This window comes from Mixophyes fleayi, chromosome 4 (genome assembly GCF_038048845.1).
Source record: "Mixophyes fleayi isolate aMixFle1 chromosome 4, aMixFle1.hap1, whole genome shotgun sequence".
NCBI lineage: Eukaryota > Metazoa > Chordata > Amphibia > Anura > Limnodynastidae > Mixophyes > Mixophyes fleayi.
This window is the reverse complement of record NC_134405.1, coordinates 100,317,990-100,338,783: the sequence shown is the minus strand read 5'-3', so window position 1 is coordinate 100,338,783 and position 20,794 is coordinate 100,317,990. Positions and strand designations below refer to the sequence as shown.

At 38.0% G+C, this 20,794-nt stretch overlaps 1 protein-coding gene across 1 annotated transcript in view; it reads right to left on the bottom strand.

Annotated features, from left to right (window-relative positions):
• Positions 1–3,038: 3,038 nt before the first annotated feature.
• Positions 3,039–20,794, bottom strand: part of IQGAP1 (IQ motif containing GTPase activating protein 1) — a 103,101-nt gene continuing 85,345 nt past the window's right edge. The window contains exons 28-38 of the mRNA XM_075207885.1: positions 19,859–19,943; positions 16,096–16,328; positions 14,734–14,866; positions 14,510–14,612; positions 14,191–14,326; positions 13,831–13,918; positions 11,324–11,536; positions 10,318–10,484; positions 8,438–8,560; positions 7,087–7,195; positions 3,039–4,997 (exon numbers count right to left, since the gene is read on the bottom strand). Coding sequence (XP_075063986.1) covers positions 4,884–4,997; positions 7,087–7,195; positions 8,438–8,560; positions 10,318–10,484; positions 11,324–11,536; positions 13,831–13,918; positions 14,191–14,326; positions 14,510–14,612; positions 14,734–14,866; positions 16,096–16,328; positions 19,859–19,943 — 1,504 coding nt within the window. The 3' untranslated portion in view covers positions 3,039–4,883. The remainder of the gene's footprint in view (positions 4,998–7,086; positions 7,196–8,437; positions 8,561–10,317; positions 10,485–11,323; positions 11,537–13,830; positions 13,919–14,190; positions 14,327–14,509; positions 14,613–14,733; positions 14,867–16,095; positions 16,329–19,858; positions 19,944–20,794) is intronic.

Genomic DNA, 20,794 nt, shown 5'->3' with positions numbered 1-20,794 from the left:
GTCCAAAGACACTATGGTGGTTACCGTATCACCAGTTTACAGACTTGTAGATGGTAAACCTAAAAAGGAATCACTGAAGCAGTGGGATAAACTGGAAAGTAACATTGACAGTGGTCATCAGGGGGCAACATTGGTAGTCTGGTTGAAGGGATAGCAGCAGGGCTGAGTCTCTGAGTATTGCTCCGTTAGTGGTTGGCCAGCAGGGTACTCGCTGTAATCACCAACAGGACAGCCATGGTAGGTCTGCAACAATATTAGGTGCCTCAAATTGGAGGTCAAAATATTGCAGCAGCAGGGAGACCAGAAGCAGGGCTCCTGGGGAAGGGATCAAGCCAATCATAGTATGGCAGTGTCTATCTCCAGCAGCGAGAGTGGCAGAAAGGCTCCAGCGCAAGCCAGCATGCTGTCACAGCAGTCCACCCCAGTTGTCTGGAGAGTGTATCACCAATGTAGGTGGGAGAAGCTAATGGGGGCTCCTAACAGCGGCTCTACAGATGCACTGGAGTGGCTAGTCGGCTGCCCGCCACAGACAGGCAGCCATCAACGTGCCAGAGAACACCGCCGGATCCCAGGTATGTGAACAATACAAACTATTGGTAATCGGATGTATAAGGTCTAGAACGAACACAGAACCATCTACAGTTGGGCCTTTGGGTGCCTGTAGGTTGTTCATAATAAGCAAGGTAAATAAGAAGTATTGTTTGGACAAGGTATGTAGAGATTTTCAATCCTGTAGGGGACTACTTTAAAGAGCTGGGTTGAGCAGGTGTGACAAGATACAGGGCAGTACTAATAAAATTTAAGCCTGGATGGGAGCCCTCTCGTTGGGAAGAATGCAAATTAGTTTTCCACACAGTTCTTAAAGATTGCCATGGGGCCTCTAAACCATTAGAAATACACTTTGTGTAAAAGTAAACTGTCCCAAAAAAAGCTTCACATTCCTGGGGAACATTGTTATATCCAAGACTGCTCTGAGTGCACCCTGTTGTAAATGAGCTCTAAATACCATGATTTAGTATTAAGGTGATGATTGGATCACTTATCTGTAGATAGCACAGAGCTGAAACCAACAGGGGCAGCAGACACCAACCCTTGCAATACTATCTTCACCAATCGTGCAATGGCAGGGCCTGGTTACCATCTCCTACCCAATACTCCAGAGTGGAACCAGAGTGGTACATAGGTATTTGAGAAAGACTTGAACAACAGGACTGGCAAGTTATTAGGGTTCCCAGAGGCCTCATTGTGGAGGCTCGTAGAGAACCACTGGAATCCCGTGGGTCTGTGCTTGACAAAAATGGGGCGGCACTAGGCAGTACCACTGCCTTACTGACAAGAGATAAAGCCAAGTGCCCATCAGTTTCTGCCCCATGGAGGAACCATATTTTGAATGTACTTATCTGGTTCTGTTCCCATGTGTTGCTATTTTTACATGCTTGCAGTGTAAATGTTAAACCGCTCCTAAAAGGGGCTATTACGCCACTGGTGAACTAACAAATTCCTCTTGCTCTCTTCAAATATTTACCTGGGTATGAAAACACCTTCCCACTTACACAGTATTGGGCCAGGCAAAGGTTGGAAGGTAGCCCAATAAACACTGACTTAGTGAAGGGGAATCATTACCAATTTAGGTGCACTCTCTGTGCAGGTAGATAGACCGATTCCCCAGTATTGTTGTGAGAGATGGAGCAATCCAAACCTTTTCCATTTTGGTTAATTTGTTATATGTCAATAAAGGAGACTAAGAAGCTAACTATCTTACATGGGTAGCATAATATTTAAATATATATTGGACTCATAAAGATGCATAATGTTTTCTTGCCAAACAAGACTCAAATTATCATTTTAAAAGCAAGTGTCACTACCAATATATATGAGGATCAAATCAGCACCATTCCCATCTGCTGTAACTAATGTTCAAAAATAGACTTGAAGAATCTGTCTTTTGCAGTCCTGTCATGAAGCCATGAAGCATTTCAAATCAGGGACTCTACTAGTGGATTGACTAGGCTGCTTTCCCACCGCTACAAAAAGACCACCACATAGGTTTGAAATGCTTCATCATCACCACCAGTGGTGAGCACCTAATGGTTTAAGTAATCTTAATTTTCTTCACTGTAATAGATTATAGCGTGTTTGTTTCCATACATTCTGGCCTAAATTTGGGTCAGTTTAACAAATATACCATGCACTGCTGAACCTGTTACCTTTTCTCAAACATATTACATAGCTGTATATGTATCTGTAGGACCATGTGATCTGGAAGCTTTCATTTTTATGCATCACTGTTGGTAGACAGTGATATGGTTACAAAGTTTTTATTGTGTGCCCTTTCTATGGTTATGTCTACTTGTGAATGTCCTCACAGTCCAAATAAAGTTTTCTGCCTATCAACTTTTGCCTGAGATATAGATGTCATTTAACATTTGTTGTAATGTCTGACTGGGTTTGAGTAAAAAGTAAAAATGTTCCATCCATTGCAATTATGGGCTGTGTGTCCCTACCAACATAGTGTTGTATGTGGTAACTAGTATAGTACTGAACCATACTTTCATGCAGGTTTTTTGTGCAATGAATGTCACACTGTTAATGTGATGAAGGCAAAATAAACACTACCAATAACTGTATAGTAAAATTCCCTGAAAGATCCGTGATTTACAAAAGCTTCTCTCCCGTACAATTCAATGGCCCTTGGATTTCAATGGACTTTCTGCATTTAGCGTACACCCTGGGAAGCCCATTGAAATACATGGTCATTGAAATGAATGGGATATTTCACTCATCTCACTGATAGTCAGAGAGTCCGGAGTGTCTGAAAGCAGTGAAATAATTTATGGAGATTTCAACGGCACATTACAGAACCAAGCAGACCTGTAACTAATGTCACCAAGAGTCCAATACACTCTCTCCTTTTAATACAAGTTTTTTTTGTTCCCTGTCCTTATATGTTTTGCAATATTTGGGAACTTGGTACAGTCCATATTAAACAAATACATTAGACAATATTGTAATAAGGATATCAATGCAAACAAACGGCATACAACAAAATCTTTTTATTCAGCTAATCAAAATACAGATACAGGGAGGCAGTCCCATTTACCAAAAAGGGAACAAAACTGTAGATCTTTATATAAAAGAGTAAATCAGGCTTCGTGTTGAGGACCTTGTTTATGTGTGTCCCCAATAAATAAAATAAATGCACTGTGAAAAACTGCATAGCACAGCATCACTTATGAAATTCTAATTAGCCATAAGATTTACATTAATTAACTAGCTACCTTGCATATCCTGCAACTTCCATATTGCTATAAACCTGGGGAACATACAGTATATATTTTCCTATTACCTCTTAAAAAGCCGGAACTCAGTTAAAAGAGCCGTTCTAAAACAAACATTAAGCTTTGAAGGATCAGATGTTTGCAAAATGTTCGGTATATGCAGTACAAGCTTTACAGCACAAGTCACTGGATATATTTTTCTGAGATGATTTCATCCCTTTTACCTTAAATCTCTATGAACATGTTAAATAAATGGCAAATACGTGACTTTTCATCCCACTTCTCAGAATGTGAACATGGGATCCCTTTGTCATAACGATTTAAAAATCAATATACATATCTCCATCAATATAAAAGTCTTTATTTTTTGTTAAAAAAGTTTCCATGTTTCTGAATTTACAAGAGACACTATCCAAAGAATCCTGCATCTACACAATGAGGATGCCATGAATTTGAATTCCTCAGAAACTAATGTCTAGTGTTTAAAAATTCCTCTATTTTTAAGGATTTTCACAGGCTAAATTATACAAATGTATCATATAAACTTTTTATAAATTGGCTGAATTAAAAATGTGTTTTTTCTATTTCTTTAAATAACCAATCTTGCAGATTGGGTTTTACTTTAAACTCTTATTTATCTTCCTGTCCTGAGAAACACAAAATTGCCAACCTAAATATCACAATAAACTAGGATACTGGGTCTAATATTTCAAAGGGTTTCAAATAATACATATTCAAGACCTAAATAATACAAGAAAACGCAGAAATAAAGCAGCAATGAAGAACTTTCAGAAAACAAAGAAAAATTAGCCTGGAGATTAATTCCAGTTTGGCAACATATTCATAGACCAGACACTTGGCTTGGAAACCTAGAGAGCTGACATATTCCATGGCATCATAGTTCCATTATACTACGACAGTCATTACCATAAAATATATTTCACATAAATATTCCAATATCCGCCTAGAGGGATCAACTCTAAATGCTGATACCTGATCACTATTTATATGTTTATCAATTAATTTTGACTGGAAATCAAGGAACTATAAAAAGTGGAATCCTATTTATAAATAAGATACTTGGATGACTTAATTTTGACTAATCTGTTAACAGAAAGTTCCAGCTATTAAAGCGAAAAAGTGCCTGCACTATTAAATAGAGACTTATACTTGCATGTTTTAAATTTGTCTACTAAATAAGTGATCCTGGAATATACTCTATAAAGATAATTTTAATCTACATTGAAAAAAATTTTAAAATGTTTTTAATATATATATTTATATATGCAATTAGTGCGGCTCTGCAAGACCAGTTATATCCTATACCAACTAACCTCCGTTTTGTTTTTTTAGTTTTTTTTTTTATAAAAGAAGTATAATTTCCTATGTAACACTATGAAGAAGCATTGCAGTCCCATTTATTTTCTGTTAATGAGGCATCCCACAGCAAGGTGCAGTACTTTGCAGAGTTTGGGCACACAGCCTCACACATGTACATAAGCTTTTCACATAGCTTGTAGCCATCCTGTATTCTGGTGACAGTAAGACAAAAAGTGCCTGTAAACTGTCAGCTCTCTCTCTTCAGATCTGGCAGCTCTTCGGAATTTACTTCCCGTAAAATTTCTTGTTTAGAAGGAAGATCAGGAGGTTTACGTTGACCTTTGCTCGGTCAAACATCTTCATGACAGCGACCCCCTCATACTGCAGCTGGAGTAGGTCCTATCATTAAAGAAATGAGAGACAAGAAATAAGGAGACTGAACATTTCATTGTAAAACCATAACCCGCTTTCTAATCGCAAGGAAAACAAGTGAATAATATATTTTAAACCAAGATTTTATTTCACCATTTTTAAATTAAATTTATAAATATGTGTTTAAGTAGTATAGATCTCACATTTTTCTTAAAGATACGTGTAGCAGCAGGACAAAACAGAAACTGATGTAAGACTGCTATTTGGGTCTCAGCAGTGCAGGTACTGGAAAAACAGCAATGTGCCTTATGTTGGCTACAAGGGTAGCGACATTGGGATACCTGGGTAAGGGTCACACAGGGCCCTCTACAAAATAAAGATACTGAAAGCACCAGGAAACCATGATGCAGGGTATTACTATGTGGTTTATGACCATAACATGATCCAACCTCTTCGTCATCAGTGAATTTTATACTTTACTTACCTTAATCCCCAAAACTAAACGTCATGCTTAGGCGAAATGCCATTTCACCAGAACAAACTATTTTATTTCATAGTCTACCCTAGTAAATTTTATAGGATTGCCTTGCTTTCTTTGGAAGCATAGAGGAGTAAATTGACATATTTTATGTGCTTTATATAAAGAAAATCAGGCACAATGGGGAAAGAAAACACACGTCCCATTACTCTTTCATGGAAATAGAGCAACCGCGGAAAGTTAGCCACAACTGTACTTGGTCTGTTCTCTCAGGGACACTCATATATAACGTGTGTGTATCTTACACAGGCTCTGATGAAGTTATGGGACCCAGAAGACAGGTTATTTTATTAGAAACCTTTTTTTAACATAAGGTATGTTGAGACTAGGTGCAAAAGTCTTTATAGTAAGAAGATAGGACTGGATGTAGACAGGCAGAGGTGCCCTTTTCACAGTCATATGTTCATGCATTTTTTTGTGTGATAAGCATAAAAACTGCGTCTGTATCATGCAGAGTGGGTGACATTCTTAGTGTGCTGGGGTTTTTATTGTAATTTATTTTTCTTTTATTATTTAGTGATCTCACATCGCTATGGTACAGGAGAGACCTAGATTGTGCCCCCTGCTCTGTCCCTCTTTGAAAGCTGTCCCACTGACCTCACAATGATGTCAGCAGGTTACCCTAGAAACCCAAAAGTGAAAAGAACTCCTTCTGCATGGGGGAGCATAGTAAATGTTACGTTTTATTGCTTGTGTGACCAGGAACAAAATCAAGCGCTTCCCAGGTACACAGCTGTCAGTGACTGCCTGTTTCCAGTCTGGCATACGAGTGGGCAGGCAGTTGCCAAGTGTGAGAAACAGAATGTAGATGTAATTCCCATACAACAGGTGGGAGTTATGTGGGTAAATGGGTTATTCACCATTAGTGATGGGTGGGTGTGAAAAGAGTTAAGGGGCTTCTTTGCCATTTGGGTGGAAACATTTTTATGCAGAGAATGCACAATACAGGAACAGATCATCAAAGAGTGAATAAGCTACTGGAGAGTAGATTACATAGGCTTTTATATAAGCAATGACTCCGAGAAGAAGTCTCAGAGATAGTACTGGGCAGGGAAGACGGATACCGCAGACTACTTAAGGACTAGACAAGTTGCCTTGCAGAAAAAAAACTACTAACAAGATCCACAAATATACAGGAAAACCTCCCCATACCTTAAAAGAACATCAGATGTTTGAAAATGTATTTACATTTGCAATGCAGTGAAGTGCAAGCAGTGCTGTGGATAAAAGAGGCTGTCCGCAGTGTCCTTCAAATGGTTTAATGACAGGAAAGGAAAAAGAAACTTCCCATGAGCACACTTTATAATAAAAAAATATATCAGATCTAAATATATTTGATATATAGTTTTGTTCATGGGGAAGATATTCCCCTATGCACTCCAAACTTCCTGCCATTAAACCAAATGTAGGACACCAGCCTCTACACCCACAATACAGCTTGCACTACACTACATACATGATCGTACTGTTTCTTAAAAAAAACAATATATAAAAATGAGACAGTTATTTCTTTCCATTATCAGATCATATAAAACTATTCTTATCAAATGACATTACCACATAAAAGTCAGAGCTTACCTGATAGTGCAGCATATATGTTTCCATCTGAACACCCATAAACTTGGCTTTCACTTCAAAATCCCCAACCTCTTCCGTGGGAGCAATTTCAAAGATTACGTTCTTAAACCTGCACAGATGAGAGATCAGAAATGAGGGTGTGGTTGGCAGATGTCTTAATAGGAAATAAATCAGTGGTTAATATAGAATTACAGTTCAAGCACCCAAACCTTCAAAACACCACTGGAACGCTTGCAACTAACTAGAATACTGGAAATTCCCTGTCTCACAGACTATATATCACCTGATCACAACAATTAAACCTTAAGATGACAGGTGGAATGTAGACATCTTACAATTGAAGGCGAGTGTCTCAGTGTACGTGGTATGTGTGCGTACAGGGTGATATTTAATAACAATTTTTCTATCCAATATTTAGACATACAGATATTCATTTTATGAACTGTATACATATCATAGTTAGAAATGCTCTAAGACATAAAATGAGGTGACAAGTGCAGAGGCTTTAGTAGTTATGCAATACCCAGAGGAAAGCGGCTGTGGGTCAAGGGGGGAAGGGTGTTGCTCAAGGCAAAGAGAATAAATTGGGAAATCTTCACATAACACGGATGGCTGCTAGGCAGTAGGTGTCTTGAAGCGCTGTGAAAACACTAACAGAAATTGCTGGTCACCTAAATAAGCGGAAGAAACAACATCACAGGAAAGGGAGCTGTGATGAAATAAATACAGTCTCTGCACACAGATTACTTGCAGATGTCATGTATAAAATCTGACAATCCACTTTAGGGTCCTGGAACATTATTTCCATGTAGCGCAATGGAAAACGGATTTAACGTTACTTTTGTGCCACATAACTATTCTCCTGGCGTTTAACTCCTGGCATTTAAAGGGTTACAACAAATAAAATACAATCTGTAGCACTCACAAATATATGTGTAGTCATTTAATGACAGTTGTGAATGTTACAAAACGGGTATTGGAATGTCTGAGAGCTTCTTAGTAACGCCAAACAAGTGGTTGAACATTTTTAATAAAAGGTCTCTGTAGAATATAGTTTATTTTATGTTTTATCTAAACGTAAAAAATATTCTAAATATTTCCCCATAGGAGAATTAGCAGAGAGAGACCAGGGCAAAGTACTTACAGTTGAGATACTTTGGAACGTATAAAACCAGCGAAGCACTTCCTAGCGACACTCTCTGAAGATTGAGGCCAATGGCTAATCTGAGGGCATTGTCCTGCCCTCTTTATAAGGTTATACAGAACTACTTTTATGCCAGTCCACCATGACAATAAGGTAGTGATGGAGCTCAGGAAACCCACCCGTCTGTTGCCAGACAGTGAGACTTACTGGTTCGCTTGCAGATCTTCAATCTCCAGTAGCACACCTTTTTCATGTAGCCGGGCCGCTGAGTATTTCAGAGATATCTTCTTACTTTTCTTCCCTTTCACGTGTCCTGGTTTCTTAGACACTCTAATTTTAATAAACAAACAAATGATTGTAAGAAAATAAGCCTATGGATATCTCCTCTATACTAGCTGCTATATCATGTATACTTAACAGCACTCAGTATATGTAATGAAGAATTTATAGTCCCCTTTGGATTGAATAATGAGGGTGAATTGTTTGTTTTTCAATATGATTTACCTTTTCTACAATATTTTCTCTCTTATATAGTAGGTTAATATTATACATATGTTTCTCTAAATACACTATTGAAAGTGAATGAGTTAAAATCATTACTAATATACAGGCACTAAATGGGTTAAAAATCACAGTGGACATCCAGCAAGGTTCTCTGTATGGAAGGCAATATGACGGAGATCATAAACACATGGGATTGCAATGATTATGTTGTTAATTCACAGCTGTCTTAAATCTAAATATTTGAATTTAAAGACATGATGACGACCATTGATAAAAATGTAAGGCCGACTATATAGGAGGCTGCATTCAATGAGAAACCAGTCCTGATGAAGGGACACATTCGTGGAAAAGTACTTAGGCTATTGTTGCTACTGGGATACCCTATGTGTTATATCACAGCCTTGGTGTGACTGCTCTGATCTGTGTGTGCAGACCACTATGGGCGAAGGCACTGTGAATGGACGTATACAGCATAAACAACCTGTTAATACATCGCTCTCTATGGTCAGCAGGACATTTAAGAGTTTTGTTTTAAACGTACAGTTTACTTGGTAACCTACCCTATAAATTATTCTGACAATTTTGAGTATTTATTGGTGGCCATATTTTTGCATGGATCACAGGTAAGAATGTTTAGGCAATTACCTGCATTTCCCCTTCATGGCACAACATTGCAGTGTCTTTTTATTTGTCTGATTAACAAAACTAAAAATGTAGCTTTTACATAAAAAAAATGAAACAAATATATATATATATGCATGCACAGCATTTGCAGTTATTATTATTGGTTTACATAGACGTGTCTATTATAAATTTAATTAACTTGAAAATATTGTGCATACAGAATATAGAAATATTACAGATATAAAACATTTTTTTTTTTTATTTGCAAATAGAGCTACTGTAGTGTGAGTTGTTGCTTTTTTTTCCACTTTTGCACTAATTGAGTGAAAGGAAAAAAGTTAGTGCCACCTAAAGGCAGAAAGGTGAACTGCATGCAATCAACCGAATCATCTTTTTGTGCGATCATCCATTTACTTAGTACATGCTTAACAAATACCTCTTTGGACTATTAACAAGTCTTCTTCATTATAATCAATTAAACAAATGAACATTTATAACCATGGCTATTTAATATATGTAATGCTAGACTCAATAATATATTTATTTGTAATCAGTTTTATAATTCACCATTCAACCTTAATCAGTTTAACAACTTGAATCCTCTTTAGTTCTGTGGTTAATGTTAGAACACAAAGGTTCTGATTCATAGACCTTTCCCCATTGTACCATCAATGTCACCAAAAACGTCATTCGGTTGTTGGGGCTAAATGGAAACCTTACTTATTCCAGCACCCAAAAGTCTAATTCAGTGAAAAACAATGTGCTGTCGAATATGTCAAACTACAAATACCTTTTTTAATACTAAATCAGAGAAAGACCATCAAGGTCCCACTATGCTGCAACAAAGTACATACGAACATATATTACGTTAGCAAAATGCACTGAAAAGATAATAGAGCAAACACGAACAGCATTATTATATAAAGATAAAGCCAGGCACATGTGTTCCCAGTACTCACTTGCCCTTGCTTGCCAAGTTGTCTAGGCAAGTCTTGATGTAGCTCTTGTAATAGTCGACCTGTTCTTCATAGAACACAGCCTTGGAGTTCAGAGCGGCATGAGTCTGCTGAAGCTTCACCAGCTCTGCCTTTCTTCTCTGGCGATACCGCCTTTGATTACGAATGTCCTTAAGCAAAGAAATAAGTTACCCATGAGTTCCCATCATCATCATTTATTTATATAGCGTCACTAATTCCGCAGCGCTGTACAATCTAATGTTCTAAGTTATTCTGACTCTGAAACCATGACATAAATCCCCCTCCATTGGTGTACACAGCACCCGACATATACAGGAAGCAAACCGGGAACACTCGCCTATACAAAGCTTTTCTGTCAAGTTTTACTTTCAACCTTTGGCACACTACAACCTGATAAATGTCCCTATGACAGACACTAATATGGTTTGAGTCAAGTGCCCATTATACTGTTACATTACGTCTATACACCTTGCGTTGTGTCATTGCTGTATTATGTATTTTGAAAATGTAATGTCATTAATTCTTTATTTTATTACTGAAGTACGAACAAACTTCGGTAAATCTTAGCTATGTGTTGGAGTGTGGATGGAGGGTAATTATTTTAATTAATTTGTGGGGTGATGGGGCTTTTTAATTTAATAATGGGGCCTATTACTTTTTGGTGGGGTTATGGGACATTTAATTTCAATTAAATTAGTTTAAATGTCAAATTTGGGTGGCTGTCCCCCTTTACACTTATCTGCTCAAGAAAGGAAAGATGTGTGCACTTAACAATAGTGCACACAGTATTTGCCTAAAATGACAGCCATATTAGACCATAGGCGGGCCCTTGTCTTAAGTGCCCTGGGCCCCCAAGAGCCTTAATCCAGCTCTGCTGCAGCCACATCCCCAGAAATACCAGAGTAAACGGGAACTGGTCATACTCACATTTACATCTATTTTGAAAACTTTTCATACTTGGATAATAGTTTATTGACCTTAAGTTTACCTTGGCAATATCATTGATGAGATCCTGGTACCGGCTCTCTGGATTCACCATTCCAAGCTCTGCCAGCTTCTTCAGCCCGGCTTGTATCTTTTCTTTCTTTTCTTCAAGAGTTAGATTGTTATCTTGCCGTAAAGATGTGGCCTTTTTCATTTTGTCCGGTGTCTTGGCATCTCTAATTGCCCGTCTCTGCATGGCTCTCTGATGATCTAATTCCTGGAAAATGATGAAAGGCAAAATTGAAATGGTAACAAAATGCTCTTAAATAATGGTTTAGCATAGGTACGGACACATACATTGCACTACACACCGGTGAGGAGGAATGACGGCTTACCTATATATTCTCCACACACACCAGTGAAGAGGAATGACGGCTTACCTATATATTCTCCACACACACCAGTGAAGAGGAATGACGGCTTACCTATATATTCTCCACACACACCAGTGAAGAGGAATGACGGCTTACCTATATATTCCCCGCACACACCAATGAGGAGGAATGATGGCTTACCTACATATTCTCCACACACCAGTGAAGAGGAATGACGGCTTACCTATATATTCACCGCACACACCAGTGAGGAGGAATGATGGCTTACCTACATATTCTCCACACACCAGTGAAGAGGAATGACGGCTTACCTATATATTCACCGCACACACCAGTGAGGAGGAATGAGGGCTTACCTATATATTCCCCGCACACACTAGTGAAGAGGAATGAGGGCTTACCTATATATTCCCCGCACACACCAGTGAGGAGGAATGATGGCTTACCTATATATTCTCCGCACACACCAGTGAAGAGGAATGATGGCTTACCTACATATTCCCCGCACACACCAGTGAGGAGGAATGACGACTTACCTACATACTCCCCGCACACACCAGTGAAGAGAAATGATGGCTTACCTACATATTCCCCGCACACACCAGTGAGGAGGAATGACGACTTACCTACATACTCCCCGCACACACCAGTGAAGAGAAATGATGGCTTACCTATATATTCCCCGCACACACCAGTGAGGAGGAATGATGGCTTACCTACATAGTCTCCACACACCAGTGAAGAGGAATGATGGCTTACCTACATATTCTCCACACACCAGTGAAGAGGAATGACGGCTTACCTATATATTCACCGCACACACCAGTGAGGAGGAATAATGGCTTACCTATATATTCCCCGCACACACCAGTGAGGAGGAATGATGGCTTACCTATATATTCTCCGCACACAGCAGTGAAGAGGAATGAGGGCTTACCTACATATTCTACGCACACAGCAGTGAAGAGGAATGACAGCTTACCTATATATTCTCCACACACATCAGTGAAGAGGAATGATGGCTTACCTACATATTATCCACCACACTAGTGAGGAGGAATGACGACTTGCCTATATATTCCCCGCACACACCAGTGAGGAGGAATGACGGCTTATCTGTATATTCTCCGCACACACCAGTGAGGAGGAATGACGACTTACCTATATATTCCCCGCACACACCAGTGAGGAGGAATGACGACTTACCTATATATTCTCCGCACACACCAGTGAGGAGGAATGATGACTTACCTACACGTATACTGCAAACACCAGTGCAAAGAAATGATGGTTAACTAAACATATGTTGCTCACACGAGTGAGAAAGAATGATGGCATACCTATACATATGCTGCATACACCAATAATGGAATGGTACGAGTCTACGATACTCATAAATCCGACACACTGTATACCTACAAAAGAATTCCGATTGCAAGAATGCCGATGAGAACGAAATGCAGACTTACCATAACAAAGACATTGTAGATGACAGACATGCTTTCTATATATTCCGACTGAATGGAGGCACTTGCAATTTCCGTCAATTCTGATGCCGACAGTGAGACTTTTGTATTTAAAGTTTCAATGCCAGGAGTGGGCTTTTTGTCTATTATTGAAAGCTTTATCGTAAGTGTAATTTTAACCCTTACCCTAACCCTTAAATTACATCCTAAAGACGTTTGGTCCTGGCATTGCCGCTTTAAATACAGAAATGTCACTGTTGGCATGATAAGTGATGGAAATTGCATCTGGCGGCATTCAGTCCAATCGTAATATATAGAAAGCATGTCGGGCATCTACAATGTTTTTTTGTGGCAAGTCTGCATTTCGTTCTCATCAGCATTCTTGCAATCGGAATTCTTTTGTAGGTATACAGTGTGTCGAGGTTCTGATTATCGCTAAAATGACTACCACTGCCAATAATGGCTACCCTATAAAGAATTTTTTTATGCAAAAAAGATGGAAAAATATTGTAACTACAAGGGCATTCCATTTAATAATTATATGTGACATAAATATACAAAACATACACTAGGAACGTGGAGTGAAAGTCTACTACAACCAAAATACAAACACCAAACATAACATCTACATTTCTAACATATACAAATAGACACCAGTGACATAAATGGTGTTGTGGCCTCACAGTACAGCAAATGGAATGATAATGTACCTGTTCACTGGTGGCCGGAGTCTCCAGGATTTCTGTCAAGGTCTCTCCAGGTTGGAACCGGATGACATCCACTATCAGGCGTTTTGTGCTTGTAAAAAAAAATAAAAAATGATATTTAAATAATCATCAGTTATGGCACATGGAACATAGGTTCCAGTTGGCAATAACATGTTATATAAATAGGGAATCCACTCCTCCCCACATCCCATCTCAACAAGCAGCTGAAAGTTGCATAGTGGTACCTGGTTCTGCAAGAAAGCTCATTATGTCGCAATTGTTCTATGCTCCATTTCTTTTTCCAAATAAGGGAGCACAAACACCATCCAATGTGTCACAAACTACAGAACTCAGAGTTCTTACTTTAGTAAGATGGTCTTTGCATTCTTCTCTGCATTCTCATCTCCAAGGACATCAAACTTGTTAGTCAGAGTCAGGGACACCTCAGTCTTTGCCAGCATCTCCTTGTTGGAATCCGGTGAAGCTCCAGGTCCTTCACCTGAGGTAGGCAAAGTATAAATAAATACATAACAGCCATAATAGCCAGAGTACATTGTGCAAAACGTATAATCTTCCTCTATCATGGAACCTCTAGCAAGCAGGGTCTTCATTTTAAAACATATCATTGCTTTAAATGTGTATTTAGCCAATGATAACAACAACAATAATAATAATATCTCACCTATAAGAGACTCGATAGTAGGAACCTCTCCAAGATCATCCAACAGTTCATGGATCGGGTCATTATGCTCTGGTGCTATTGCATCCTGGTGGTCTAGAAGCAGCTGCAATGATAAGTGTATATTGTCCACTGTTCTGTTTGACCCATCCGAGTAAACAGTCGCCTTTTTACTGGCCTTGCCAACCCAACCCTCACTAGAATTGAAATATTGGTTTGGCACTTACTGTGTGGGTGTTAACAATCTCTCCGATTGAAATATAAATAACTGGTTTGGTGAGGGTCACCAGATCTGAATATTCATCCACATTAAATCTATCCTCTGGCTCAGGAACTTCGCAAGCGGATTGGAAGAAACGTCTGTGGGCAATTATAAACCAGGCTTATGAGAATGCAGCAGCCACGAGCTTTATACGTTACACATTATGATGTGATTTTCCATAGTGTAGAAATTATGTGACATGTACAGAATACATTGTAGTGCAGAGAAGGCAGTAAGTGCAAGACACACACAGAACATATTAAATGTGACTGATGAGAATGTAAACATTTTAGTTGCCAAATTAGGCAGCAGAATGACTAGTCCGCTCCTGACCAGAAATGACAAATAGGCTGCAATTACAACAAGTATATTTATATAAGTATTTATTTAATAACAATTTAAGTACAAATCAAACGTCTCCCTTGGTTTATTGTGATTTCAAGACAAATACTCTGTTTTCTTGAACATTTTTAAAGTTTATTTAAAATGTTACAAAGTAAGGAAATGAACAAATACACACATGATTCTACTCCCTATGGCTTTGCCTAAAACACAATAAACTATGCATAGGAGTATTTGGTTACCAAATAAACAAGAGTAATAGCTGAATATGAGTTCCATTATATTTCAGGTGGTCCACTAATTATGTAAAAATAATCATGGTTAGAATCACGGAAAAAAAGTTTGTTTTCATGGCTTTATTTTTAATTTTGCCAATAAAATCTAAATGAAAAAAAGGATATTTAAATATGGTACCATATGAAATCCTATTTATCACAAAACAGGAACTGGACCTGGATTGGAACTACCAGATTAGACTATTCCTTTCTATTTAACACATGAACTCCCTTCCCTCTCCCACAGTCCCTGCCAATTCTCTCCTTACCCCCCACCTATAATCCTATACTACACCCTCTGTTTCAAATGTTTAAAACAACATTTGTGTATTAATCTGTACCAGATTAATACACAGTTAAGTTCCTATTCTAAAAGCACTGTGAGAGAATGTTGTACACTCTTTATTTATATGTGCATGTACTATATTACTAATGTACCTTTCAAGAATTTTTGGAACACTTTTCAAGATAAGTGTAAAGAAAAAGAAAGGAAGAACTTGAGTTTTGAAGTCATTTTTTAAATATATTCAATATGAAGGTAACTTGGACACATATATTTTTACCGTCAGGTTCTTATATCCAGTGGATATTTCTACACCTGTATTGAGACATTTTTCTTTACTTCAGTTCTGAAAATTGGTCATGTAGGAAAGGTTAATACAACTTATTCTGTGAAAATAATATGATTATTAGGAGGGTTATGAAGCTACCTGAATTTCTGGTAGGACTGGGAGAGATACTCATTGATGATGCTTAGGTGGGCATTGTCCCCAAGGAACATTTTGTTGGAAGCAGCATGTTGGAGCATCTTAGCAATGGATCCAAGGTTCCGACGTTGATCTGTGGTCAGCTGACCTCCAGCAGAAAGATCTATAATATCGAAGGCATCAGGGGCTACAATAGCTGGGTTCATGTAGCGATAATAGAGAAGATTTCCTATTATCTATAAGAAAGTAAAAGCAGCACTTGGTTAGAGACATGTCACTTTATAATCACTCATTATTTAACCATAACTGGGAAACTCCTTTTAATGTAGCTTCCTATGTTACATCTTGGGTAATATCTTACTTGTTGGTGCCATTTGCCTGATTATCCACAGAGGCCCAGCCTGTAAGACCTCCTAAAAATACATGCTTTTTAGTGTTTATTTTAAATATGTATGAGAATCGAACCAATGAGTTTCAAAGACCCCCATACCCATGAAACAAGGAAATAGACCGTCTCTAGCAGATGTATTGCTTCTTCGTTTGTATGAGACATGGTAAGAAATCCAAATTTATGAAACACTAATAAATATATCACAGCTAAAAAAACAAATTATCTCCAGATTATATATCAGATAATGCACTTCTTAAAGTAAATTGTAAGGATATCAGAAGTCACTAAATAGGTCTGTGTGCAAATAAAGTCCTAAGGCAATGTGCTTTAATACAAGTCACAGGAATAATAAATCTAATGTACAGTATGGGTGCATTGCTCCTTGCAATACAAAGGTTTTTTCTCCACACGCTGTAAGTGAATATTATGTTAGATGTCACCAAGGAGTTCTGTGGTAAAGGCACAAGGTGAAATCTAGTAGCTGTATAATTTAGAATACAGAGTGTATTATTACTCATATTACAAGTTTTCCTAGTGAACACTGAAGTGATGACACTGATTACAAGCAACTGAAAAGGAACTTTAATAGATATTGCAATAGCTTAAATGTCAGATGCCTGAAATTACTAACAGCTGCTACAATCTGTCTACAATAGTCCTCACATGACTGCAGCCGAATATTTTGCAGTGTGCGGACGGAAAGAGATAATATATAGAACTATTAATATGCAATGATTAGGCTGTTTTTTTTATTGCTGATTATCACAGTGATAAAAAATAAAATAAAGATAAAAAATGACCTATTGCCACAATTTAGCAATAAAATATCTCCAGGGCAGCTGAAGAGTATATGCTCGTGAACCAGCTGGGTCAAGCACGTCCAGTGGTACTGAAAGCCCAGATGTCAGCTTTCTGCTCCACTTACTAAAAAAAAAAAAAAAAAAAAACCCCAAAAAACCCCAAAATATTAACCATTGACTAAATGCTTTCGGCAAAGAATAAAGTATTCTTGCATCCCGAGATGGTGATGTTTGCTAAATAGGCTTCCCTGTGCTTTGCTAATCTTATCTCTGATGCAGCCCCACATGATGTATAGGGTGTAACACCCGTTTTAGCCAGCCATAGGGTTTTTCGTCCTATGATAAATGTGTCCCTAAGTAAAGAAGTTTATTACAGAACAGTCACGTTACCAAAAACAGAACGTCACCTTGCAGAGCTAGTGTATTATCGATGCCTCAGTGCAGAAAAGCAGAGAGCTGGAGAAACAGAAGAAAGGAGCTTTCAGATACCGGTCAGTTATAGCAAGCAGACAGAAAGGAAACAGCATATCAAATACAAAGTATAGCAAGAAACCAAAGCACTAACAATACAGACAGCAGCAAAGAGCACTACACTACAAGAAACTATAAGGACAGAAAGTATATGCTCTGTGATGTCTAAACTTAAACTATAAGCTGTTTTTTATAATACAGCTTCCAATAACATTCAGAAATATGTATGTAGAAGTTTCAGGAGCTTATCAGACCACAAAATATTTGAGGTAAAGTTGTTTGTGAGGGGTGATATTTCCCTACACACCGCAGACTTCCTGTTAGTAAACCCATGTTCCAGTATGTCATAAGTATCCTTATAAGAGGATACAAAGGAGGCTGGATCATCTTACCCTTATTGCCATATTCTAATTGTTAGGGTTGAGAGGGTGTTCTTCCAACTAATAATCAACAGAAGAACAAGAAAAAAAAAAAAAAGAACTAGTACTATAGGAAGGCACTCCAGTTCCATATGAGGGAAATAATAGTAAAAACATAATCTTTATTAAATGTCAATTAAAATATAAAATATCGGGATGGATATCCCTGACCATTGTGAGAATTTATTTATACAATGGTGAAATTTTGTTAAAATATATAAAGAAGTGATAAATAGAAGTAAATAAGTGAATTAAAATAATCTTTCTTCAAAGTGGAGCCAACTTGAACATAGTTAAATTATAATAATTACTTTACAGAGAACTTTCATGGGAACTTTTTACCCCAAGTACTATACACAGGACACACGGTCACTCCCTAAGGTTAGAGGAGAGGAAAATTCACAACCAGCAAAGGAAGGGGCTCTTTACAGTAAGGGCAGTCAAGATATGGAATTCATTGCCAGGGAAAGTTGTGATGGCAGATTCAATAGATATGTTTAAGAAAGGGTTAGACAAATTTTTAGCGGAAAAGTGTATCCAGGGATACGACCGTTAATTAAAATGAAGGATAGTAGTGAATATAGGGTAAAAATAGGACTGCAATATTGGGTCTGGGGGATTTTCACAATTGAGACAGATTGGCGGTTGCTTACTCTGGATCAATTTCAAATATAAGTGCAGGATCGCAGCAGATCCAAAATAGGTTGAACTTGATGGACTAGTGTCTTTTTTTAACTTCATCAACTATGTTACTATGTTACTTCTTTTACTTTACGGACAGCAAAATTGTATTAATTAAGTGTTTAAATGATCCAATATTTGTGTGTATTCCTTATTTCTTCACTACACATTCATTTATAACTTTATGGATTTCACACAATTTCCTGTCTCGTGGACATACAAAGAAAACTTATTATCAATTGCCGCCTATTCATAGATGTTTAAAATCGTTACACCCAATATTATATGAGCATCCCAAAAGCACATATATTTTTTTGTTATATCGTATCCGAATTGTCCACCAATGCTCTCTTACACAGGGCTCTATTGGACAGTTTTCACCTAATGTTAGAAAAATAAATGGCACTTATATAGAATGCCAAATTGTATAAATTAAGTGTTGAAATGATCCAATATTTGTGTGTATTCCTTATTTCTTCACTACACATTCATATATAACCTTATGGATTTCACACATAGACATACATAGAAAATGTATTATCAATTGCCGCCTATTCATAGATGTTTAAATAGATATTGTTATGTAGACTGATTATTGATTATAAATCAATATTATTCATACTGGGATAAATAATATTGATTTATAATGAATAATTATAAATCATTGGGAGATGGACTTTTAAAGATATATGACAGTGTGAATGTTTTGGACTGAATGATTTTCTAAGTAAACTGAGCTGTTCTGGCATTCAGGAAAAGACAAACCAATGCAGATCACCCTTTCAACAACATATCAAAATATTTTTTAAAAACTTAGCTCCAAGTTCAAGATCTAGAAACAAACATTATTAACATGACCAATGATGAAGGGGAACTATTGCCATAGTCAACATACCATCTATAGAGAAATTGTGGTGCCTGTAACTCGCGGTGGCAAATCCACTTTAACAATAACTATTATTAGTAAGGTATGTCAATTAATATCTATGTTGCAAGAAACTAACCTTGAGCAAATCGTCTTCTCCTGCATCAGGAAACTTCTCATGAAGTGTATCTTTCAGGACCTTTGCAATGTAACGCATGGCATACCTGGGGGTCAGACATAACAGAAATAAAGGTGGGTGAATAGGAGCCAACTACAATATAATGCAATGGACAATGTTAATGTAGTGAACTGCGACTATAGTTTATACTTCTATAATGGGTGAGAGCTTCGACATCATTACTCACCAATAGCAACTTTAGTGATAAACTTTGATGCCATGACCTTATTTAGCAAAAAGAGGATTTATGTACTTACGTTAAATCCGTTTCTCTGATTCCGTCTGGGGGACACTGCTTACCATGGGATTGTGGAGGGAGCTTGGGGAGTTGGCACCTAACTAGTTAACTTTTAGTACTGCCGACAGACCCCTCCCCTCTACAATCCCCCCGCCCCCTCTTGTTCAGTTAATTAAAAAGCCCAAGGAGAAAAGGGCAGTCAAACAAAAGCACACAGAAGAAAAGCAGAAGGGAGGGATCGCAGTGTCCCCCAGACGGAATCAGAGAAACGGATTTAACGTAAGTACATAAATCCTCTTTTCTCTTTCATCCAGTCTGGGGGACACTGCTTACCATGGGGACGTTCTAAAGCAGCCCCCTAAGGGTGGGACTACTCTGAAAACCCCGCTCGCAAAGCACTACGAGCGAAATTTGCATCTGCAGAAGCAAATACATTAAACTGGTAAAACTTTGTAAAGGTGTGGACAGAGGACCAGGTGACTGCCCTGCAAAGCTGGTCTGCAGAAGCCCCATTTCTCGCTGCCCATGACGCCCCTACCGATCTGGTGGAATGGGCCGTAAGTCTCTCTGGCACCGGACGGTTAGCCAATATGTAAGCCTGCTTAATGGTAGCCGTAATCCATCTTGCAATGGACTGTTTTGAGGCTGGCCAGACTCTC